We start from the raw sequence: 9957 nt of genomic DNA on the forward strand, positions 1-9957 counted from the left end.
TGCCGTACATACCTGGACCACCTATATTGTGCTTGTCTGCATTGCTTTCCTGTACTCTCTTTCCCCAGCCAGTTGAGGCAGATGACAACCTATTCTGAGCCTGGTTCTGCTGGAGGCGTCTTCATGTTCAAAGAGAGTTTATTTCTTTCCACAGTCACCTTTGTGCTTGCTCAGAGAGCGAAATTGCAACAAAGGGGAGATTTGATGCAATCTGCTAGCTTCCTTAGATAGATGTTTACTAATTGGCAAATTTCATTGTATGTGTATGTTTTTGTACAGTGCCCTGAGAAAAACATTTGATGTGAATTGTCACTGCACAAATAAACTACACTGAATTGGTGGTATCACATTTTCATGACCTAGAAATACATTTGTTGGAGCTTTGTGGGCTAATCATGGTTCTAGGATTTCTTACTACACAACACTGAATTGTAATTCTCTTCATTATTGTCTAACCTGTATAGGAAGTTTGTTTTCATAATGTCTCCTGCATTGTGATAAGCCTTAATACTTTAGAGGGGTTGAACTGTTGTTGATTGTGGGGACTGTACCATTAGGTGTATATCACTTGTCATGTTTAGAGCATTTGTCACTTAGATTTCTCACAGGTAGATATTGTTTAACAAATGTGGTTTCTAAAGGTAATGGTTGGGATTATTAGGTTAGGAATGATTAGCTGCTCTCCACTGGCTCCCAGTCAAATTGAGAATAGAATGCAACATTTTACTTTTAACATACAAAGCTCTCAACAACCTAGCTGCAAAAACAGCTCCAACATCAGCTTCTACCCTGAGGCTGTTAGACTCATGAATCTCTAATCAGGATAATAAATGTGAAAAATCACATCATGTTGCTGCTGATCTGTTTCATGTGTTAATTCGTGCTCATATGCTCACACAGACTCATGTTTGAGCTGCTGTTCGGCGTATTGTGTTTATTGTTTTTATGCTATTAGTGCCTAGCGTATTTTTAGATGACGTTTTACTTAGTTCATAGTCTTAGTTCATATCTTAGATTTTATTACTGTTTTCCTTTTACATGTTATTGTTGGATGTAACTGGGACCCTGTGTACATAATTTCATTACACCACGTGCACCACATGTGGTGCGAATGGCAATAAAGAATCTCTGAATCGCCATCTTATATTACATATCTTATTGTTCCATATTTTCCAAACGGAGCATTTCGCTCTCAGATTGCAGGTTTACTTGTGGTTCCTAGAATGACGAAAAACATAATGGGAGGCAGAGCTTTCAGTTATCAATTCAATTCAATTCAATTCAATTCAACTCTGTTGAGTTATATAGCGCCGAATCACAACAAAGTTGTCTCAGGGCACTTTACAGAAACATTCACATACATAAAAGCCAATTAGTCAAGTTCTCTATCTAAGGAATCCAGCAGACAAATTGAATCTTGGCTTCGTTGCAGCCTCCCAGGCTCCTATCTTGTGGAACCAACTTCCAGTTTCTGTCCATGAGGTTGACACATTGTCTCCTTTCAAGATTAGGCTTAAGTCTTTCCTCATTGATAAATCCTATAGTTAAGGTTCCTTGTCTTGGGTTTCCTGGGATATCCCTTAGTTATGCTGCTATAGGCTTAGACTGTTTAAGGACAAATGTTGGTTACGTATTGTAACCCCTGATTGTATGAGTATAGGCGTAGCCCTTTAAGGCTGTCGCTGGTGTGTTTATCCCGTCATGCAAAGCATCGCACTGAAAGAAATTAGTGCACGCCCACCTGTTGTGTGGGCCCCACCCGGTCCATATAAATTACGTTAAGAGTGGGTAATCGGCACCCAAATAGCTTTTTCTTCAGGCATTTAGGAGCCAGTGAGGCCTGATGCTTAAAGGGCTACACCTATACTCAAAGAATCTGGGGTTACAGTACGTAACCAACGTTCTATTTCGTATAGGCTTCGCCCTTTAAGAGCTGTCGCTAAGTGGGTTAAGGGCAAAGCAGATGTAGTCTCCGCCTCAATGGGTCCATTCGAACACCACAAGAAGCACCCGCTTGCCCAAAAAAACATCTTGTCACTCAGCACTCCATGTGCGTAAATACGCAATGCATAATTAAGCGCACCATGCACAGACGCGCATTGCGTAATTTACGCGTTCCGAGTGCATGAACGCCCCGGAAAGGTTTTCAACAGAAAAGAGGAGAGGCTGAAAAAGGCCGTGAACAGAGCAGATCCACAGCTCTTCAATATGAACAGATTAATAATAAATGAACTGATTATTAATCAAATGAACTGATTGATGACAGTAGACATGAACTGATTAATAACCATAGAACAAGAACAACAGTCATAACCAGTGACTGATAACAACATCTCACACTGTAATGCATGCAGTCAGATGTGAGTTTAAACAAGATTCCATGAAACAACAATATTCATTCTGTTAAGGCACTAAGGACAGAATGTGTTATGGAACGAGCCATCACATTACATAAATAAAAGCGAATAAATGAACAGGATGTTGACCACGCGGCCGCAGTGCAAATATCCTACATTGATATACCATTATGCAAAGCAGTCGAAGATGCGATACCTCTGATCGAGTGCGCCCTGAGGTTGTCAGGAGGCTCTAAATCTGATGTTCTGTAGGCTTCAGAAATGGCCTCATACAGCCAGTGTGATAGGTGATGGATGGATAACGGGCGGCATGCAGATGCATCTCTATAGTGCACAAACAAATGTTGAGTCTGACGCAATGCCGCTGTGCATGTTACGTAACACGTCAATGCACGTACAGGGCAGAGAAGATGGAAAGATGCTTCTTCTGATTGTGGGGAGGAAGGAAAAAATCCCTCCTACGATATCACTCTTGATTTAAAAGAGCTTGTGATGTTTTAGGCATAAACGCTGGATTAGGCCTCAGATCAGCTGAGCTGCCATCAGCCTGAATTCTGAGACATGACGGAGCGACAGAGAGGGCAGATAAATCACTCACCCTCTTAATGGATGTTAAAGCCAACAGCGGCGCTGTTTTAAGAGACAAGGATTTAATCGGAACCTGATCTAGTGGCTCGAATGGAGCTTTGATCAAGGCTCACAGGACCAGCGTTAAATCCCACTGTGGAGCAAGTGGGCGTGAAAACAGGCCTGCGTCTCTGTACACCTTTTATAAAATGCTTAATCAGCGGATGATTAAAAGCTGTTCTGTCCCCAATACCTTTGTGACAATAAGAGATGGCTGCAGTGTATGTTTTAATCGTGCTGAATGCCAGATTTCTCTCCATCAGCTGCTGCAGAAAGTCAACCTAGTGGACATGAGGTGGCCTCTACACCTTTCTCTGTACAGCAGCGCTGAAAAGCTGTCCACTTTGATGTGTACAGCGCTGTGGTAGATGTAGTACGTGAATCCTGGATGGTACACACTACATCTTGAGAGAGACCCATCCTCTCTAAGCGGATCCACTCAGCGGCCAGACCCAAAGGTGCTGGCCTATTTCTGGATAACTCCTGATTGCTCCTCCCACCTGGAGGAGAGCATCCTCCCTCCACGGCAGTTTTCACGGGCGTCCCGATAACAGGTGTCGTAGAACTGGGAACCATGGGGCGTTCACGTCCTCGGGAGCCACCAGGAGAGCTGTCAGTCCCTCCTCCTGAACTCGGTTTAGAAAACCGTGATATCAGAATGCGTAAAGAAACATTTTGGGCCACGGACTGTGAGCAAACGTGTCCACCCCTAGCAGTGGTTCATCTTGCGGGCTCAGTGAGAACCATAGTTGACACTGAGCGTTCTCTCGTGTTGCAAACAGGTCCATGGCCGCTTTGCTAAATTTCTGCCACGTCTGAGCCATCAGCTCTGGATGGAGGGTCCAGTCCCCGTGACGTGGACCGCCCCTGGACATCACATCCGCCTCCCTGTTCAGAACACTGGGGATGTACACTGCTCTTAGATGGAGAGCAGATTTTGGTGTGCCCAACATAGCAGCTGTCTCACAATGTGTAACATTTGGGCTGAGCGCGCACCCACCTGCCGGTTTATGTATGCAGCAGTCACTTGTTGTCTGTGTGAATCAACACACGTTGATTCCGTAGCACAGAGGCAAAGTGTTGAATCACATTCAAAACCGTGCGACACTACAAAAACATTTATATGAGCTGTTGTGTGGGGTGGCCACAGAGCCCCCACATCTCGAGACATGCATGTGCCTCTCCAACCTGACAGGAACGCATCTGTGAAGACTGACACGTGTGACGTAGGTCTACTGACGGGAACTCCCTCCGACAGAACAAGAGTGTTTCCCAGTGTTTCAGGTCGACTCTCACGGGGGGGGCACAGCGATCAACCGTCTCTTCTGCCTCACCGGGTCCACACGCAAACGAGCGGACCACCTCTGGAGGCATCACACCGTGTGAGCAGGCAACATGTCCTTAATAACTTCATGACGGAAACAGCTGTTATCACTCTGCCAGTTTCACGTGAGTTACACTGCTGCTACCTGTCTGGAAAAACGGGTCAGCAGAAACAGACCATCCAGATAAAACAGATTTCTCCTCCCTGCTCTGTGTAGTGGCTGCAGAGCCAAGTCGACGCATTTTGAATGGAAATGTCTCACAGTTGAAAATTGACAAATCTAAGATGGGTCTCATCCCTCCGGTCCGTTTTGGGACCAAGAAGTGACGAGAGTAGAACCCTGTGTTTTCCTCTCCTTCTGGAACCCTGGAAATTGCATTTTTTATCAGAATTTCCTGAACTTCCGCGTGGAAGGACGAGATCTGTTCTGGAGATGACAGAAACATCTCTAAAGTTCCTCCAAACGGGGGGTTTGAGCTGTAACTGCAGCGTGAATCCCCTGCTGATAAAATGGTTCATCCATCTGTCTAGAGTGCACGCTCGCTGCCACTCCATGTAACGTTAGGGAAGCGGGCACGCGTTTATGCTGTGTCACGTTATTTACCCACACCAATCCCCGCCGTCATGTGTACCGCACTCAGGCTGCAGGCTCACATCCATGCTGATGTGAGCTGGCGTGCGTTGAGGGAAGGCGCGTGCGCCCCTGAGCATGCAGAGCCATGGGTGAGGGCTGCTGCTGCCGTGGGGGCATGGCGCTATAGTGCCGCGCTCAGGCTGTGGTCTCACGTTCGTGCTGATGTGAGCTGGCGTGCAATGAGGGAAGGTGCGCGTGCCCCCGCGCATGTGGAACCATGTAGGTGAGGGCTGTTGCAGGGGCGCGGCGCTTCTGTGCTGCACTCAGACTGCGGGCTCACATCCGTGCTGATGTGAGCTGGCGTGCGCTGAGGGAAGGTGCGCATGCCCCTGAGCATGCGGAGCCGTGGGTCAAGGCTGTTACTCCCGTGGGGGTGCAGCGCTACTGTGCTGTGCTCAGGCTACGGGCTCACATCTGTGCTGATGTGAGCTGACGTGAGATGAGTGAAGGTGCGCGCACTCCTGAGCATGCGGAGCCGTGGGTGAGGGCTACTGCTGCCGCGAGGGGTGAGGCGTTACTGTGTCGTGCTCAGGCTGCGGCTCACATCCGTGCTGATGTGAGCTGGCGTGCACTGAGGAGGCAAAGCACAGCTTGGGCTGAGAGCGAGGATTCCCACTGGACTCGGTTTGCTGAAAACATTCACTTTGGCTGCTGTGTCACTCACGTGCACATTTTGTGTGTTTTCTCGGGCTGCGGTGATTTAAAACCTGTTTGTAGGATACCGGCTCGCTTGTGTGGAGGATGTGTGAGGAAAAGCCGCTGTGAGATCATAAGAACTGACAGTCAGGCTGAAATCAGACACTTTAATTCCTGAATGATGTTTATGTTTTATTCCAAAAACTCAAACCATCATTATGAACACACACATCCTCCGCAATTAATCATTTTTGAATCTTCTCCCCCATGAGCCCTGCGGCTTGTCGGGATGAGGAGGGCTGTACTCTGACGGGAGGGGCTGGCGGCGGAGCAGAGCGAGAAGATGCTGCTGGAGCTGTGGCGCGTCGCTGCTGTCTCGGCCACGGCACTCTCTCCAGCGGGCAGGGGGGCGAGAGGAGGGGTGTGGCTCGATCAGATGGCACACAGACTCCGACACCTCCTCTGGCTTCTTCGATTTCTTGAGCATGTCCTTGAAAATTGGCTCCGAACAGCGCGTCCGTCGTGATGGGGCCTTCCAGCGAGTCCATAGCAGCTTTTTCGACAAAGAGGGGGAGTGACAAGCCAGGTGGACCTCTGAACCATTGTCATCCAGGCTGCAATGCAAGACAGGCAGACAGCAGACGAGGCACACGGGTTGAGAGTGACGTCAGATGCCTTGCAGAGGGAGCACTTAGTCTCCTGAGGCAGGTCTGTCCCTCCGGCCTCTGAGATTCTGTACGTCAGTGGCACAACGTTATTGTTTGCTGTGGCCGCCTGGAACGCATACTGGTGAGCTCGGTTGGAGAGCGACACCGTCTGGTCATGCCTCCCCGGAGGCGCAGGACGCTGGTCCAACCTGGACATTTTGCTCCGAGGGGGGCACCGAGGGAATTTCCGCTCAGTAAAACCCCTCCACTCTGGTGATGGGCGCGAATGTGGAAACCGGCGCTCTCAGTCTACCAGGTCCGGCTGCAGCCTCGTTTCAGTAGGACGTCACTGCTGGGAAAATGAGGCCAGATGGGATCAGGACGGCGAGCCGGGGTGGAGCCAAAAGAACCTTCCCGCTAGATCATCCAATCTGGGCAGGGGAAGGCGAGGGACGGAAAAAAAGTCCCTTCGTGTCAGCCGCCTCCTGGATTATGCCAGGCAGCTCCGAGAGGAGGGCGCCAACAGCTGAGAGCGGTGCGGTCGCCGATGCAAAAAGGCCCGGGGGTGGGGGGGGGGGGGGGGGGGGGGCGCGGGGCGGGGCCGCGGGGGGGGGGGGGGGGGGGGGGGGGGGGGGGGGAGAGCATCTGCTCAGCCCCCCTCGTTCCGACACTAAGCTCTACAGGCAGGAGTGAGCAGCTGGGGCTGCTGCTGACGTCGCCTGTCCCGGAGGAACCATCTGATTCGCTCTGAGAGTTGGCGTTAAAAGGAAAAAAAGGGTCGATGGCGTTGTCCAGCGTGTAGTGACCCGCCACTGAGAAATATTCCTCGGCGCTTACCTTGAAACAAGACTGCTCGTCTGCTTCTCCTCAGGGAGAAGAACTCACCGGGACGGCAGGAGGTTGGCGTGGCGAGACCCCAGGCAGCCTTAACAAAGGTTGTGCCGGTCAAGATGGACAACTTCCCTTCTTCATTCTTCTGACAGTGCTATTAGCTTGCTGAAGAAAAATGGGAGCCGATTACCCGCTCTTAACGTAATTTATACGGACCGGGTGGGGCCCACACAATAGGTGGGCGTGGACAATTTTTTTCAGTGCGATGCTTTGCATGACGGGATAAACCCACCAGCAACAGCCTTAAAGGGCGAAGCCTATACGAAATAGAACTGACCACATTTCCTCACTCTGCTGCTGTCTTTACTTGCTCTACCTGTTTGTATTTGTAATTATATCTATCATAACGTTTTTTGTCTTTCCTCCTATATAAAGTACACCTGGACATGTAATTCTGTGTTTGTTTCTCCTTCCTGTCCTCCCAAACCCAGCCGGTCAAAGCAGATGGCCGCTCGTCCTGAGCTTGTTTCTGCTGAAGGTTTCTTCCTGTTAAAAGGGCTTTTTTTTCTTTCCACTGTCTTCTTTGTATTTCAGTGTTTCCCCTACCATTATACAGGCGGGGTGGGGCAACAGAACTGAGCACCCCACCTACCAAACTGAACTTACTTCTCCCACCCCCACCCGGCACTGACATCACTAAGCTAGCAGCACAAAATACAGGCTCGCTAGCTAAAAAGCTAAAGGCAGCACTCACATTGTCTCTTCCCTCATGTTGAACGCTCCCGTTCAAAACTGTTAGTACAAGCTGCGCTCAGACATGTCTCAGTCCCCCCATCAGCAAAAATCATGGATGAGATGAGCACCCCACCATGGCAAGCTAACTAGGGGAAACACTGTATTTGTAACTCAGTGTTTTTATAAAACAATTTTTTTTCCTCATTTCACTTTAATAATCAGATGTATGGGCAGCACGGTGGCGCAACTGGTAGAGCTGCTGCCTCTCAGCGAGCAGGTCCTTGGTTCAAACCCCGGTTCAGGGGCCTTTCTGAGTGGAGTTTGCATGTTCTCTCCGTGCATGCATGGGTTTTCTCCGGGTACTCCGGTTTCCTCCCACAGTCCAAAAACATGCATGTTAGGCTGATTGGTAACTCTAAATTGTCCCTAGGTGTGAATGAGAGAGTGAATGGTTGTTTGTCTCGTTTGTCTCTATGTGGCCCTGTGATGGACTTGCGACCCGTCCAGGGTGTACCCCGCCCCTCGCACAGTGATTGCTGGACATGGGCACCAGCGACCCCCGTGACCCAAAATGGAATAAGCGGGTAAAGAAAATGGATGGATGGATGAATCAGATGTATTTTTTATAGAAATATTGCTTTTGATGAAATTAAAAATCTAATTAAATTTCAGGCTGTAAGTTAACACAATAGACTGAATATCAATAAGGACAAATAGTTTATGTGGCAGAGTTCCAGAAGACTTGGTGATAAAACCTAAATTACTGAAAATATGTGAATTTAACTATGAAGGCAAAGCATATGTGGTAGAACTAACCAAAGCCTCCTACCCAGTTCAATCCAAAACTATCACTCCTACCTGAGCCTCGAAAAGATTTTTGCTGTAGAGGTTCCTTTCCAATATAACAGATTCCAGCAGGTTCTCCTGCTGGCTGAGTTTACCCTCTGTCTCTGTGACTTTCTTTCTCCAATCAGAAATCTCTATCTCTCTGACTTCAACATCACTGACTTTCTGTTGCACCTATGGAATGAAGAAAACTCTGTTAGGTTGTATATGATGAGAATATGTGGGGATATTTAGCATAATAATTTAAATTGCCTTCTGCATGAGGCTGCTAGTGTGGTTGATGTGACGGTCTCGGTCTTTTTCCAGCTGCTGAATGATCTTGCGCTGCTTGTTGGCCTCCTGGCAGTAGCCACTGATCTCATGTTCCAAGGCCCTCTTGTCCTGCTCCAGCAGTTTCACAAGATTCTGCTGTTTTTCAGTCGCCTGTACAGCTTTTGTCATATTCTGCGTTTGGGAAACAATACAATTCTTCATCATTCAAACAGATGGAACAACAAGATAATATATGGTATCTCTAGTGTTTAAACTGCAAACATGACCACATTATGCCAAGAGACTCAATAAACTCATCAAAAGAGTTGGCTCAGTTCTGGGAGTGGAACTACAGACTCTGACAGAGGTGTCTGAGCAGAGGATGCTGAGGAAACTGCTCCAGAACAACACGCCACACCCCTGCATGCCACACTGGACTCTTTTTTTTCCTTTCCTCCCCTGTCCTGTCCGGCATTGTGGCACTCAAAATTATTGTCTGAGTGTCAAGGTTAAGCCCAACAGATTTATTTTCACAAGAGCATTATGGCTGGCCTTAATGCTTCACTTGATATATACAATAAATTTTATTAGAATTTGCTTTGGGTTGTTTCAAATGTAATGGGCACAGGGACGGAAAACAAAGAAGAAAACAAAGCACAAAAGTGGGAGAAGGGTTAAAAGGTAAAGAAGGAGATAGGAGTAGAAGAGAGAGAGAGGTATAAAGAGAACACAAATCAACATCAACAAAAAAGGTTGAATCATGTCATCTGGACTTCGTTTTTTTGTTAAAAAGAAACGTTTCGCCCCTCATCCAAGAGGCTTCGTCAGTCTGAGGCCTAGCCATCTGGTATTACCCAGAAGCCACCCTGACTCTTGTGTTTCAAGCCTGCCTCAGATACCCCTGAAGTCTGGCCTTTTCACTAATGGTTTCAAAAACACAAAGTTTGTTTTCTCAGTCATCCAGGTATATAACAACAAAAAAGGTTGAATCATGTCATCTGGACTTCGTTTTTTTGTTAAAAAGAAACGTTTTGCCCCTCATCCAAGAGGCTTCGTCAGTCTGAGGCC

The 9957-nt window shown here is 48.0% G+C and overlaps 1 protein-coding gene across 1 annotated transcript in view; it reads right to left on the bottom strand.

Moving 5' to 3' along the window:
* Nucleotides 1–9111, bottom strand: part of cfap58 (cilia and flagella associated protein 58) — a 178252-nt gene extending 169141 nt beyond the window's left edge. Inside the window, exons 1-2 of the mRNA XM_037687643.1 lie at nt 8890–9111; nt 8650–8811 (exon numbers count right to left, since the gene is read on the bottom strand). Of these exons, the coding sequence (XP_037543571.1) occupies nt 8650–8811; nt 8890–9111 (384 nt within the window). The remainder of the gene's footprint in view (nt 1–8649; nt 8812–8889) is intronic.
* Nucleotides 9112–9957: the final 846 nt, after the last annotated feature.

The sequence above is a fragment of the Nematolebias whitei genome, chromosome 14 (assembly GCF_014905685.2).
Source record: "Nematolebias whitei isolate Nwh7 chromosome 14, NemWhi1, whole genome shotgun sequence".
NCBI lineage: Eukaryota > Metazoa > Chordata > Actinopteri > Cyprinodontiformes > Rivulidae > Nematolebias > Nematolebias whitei.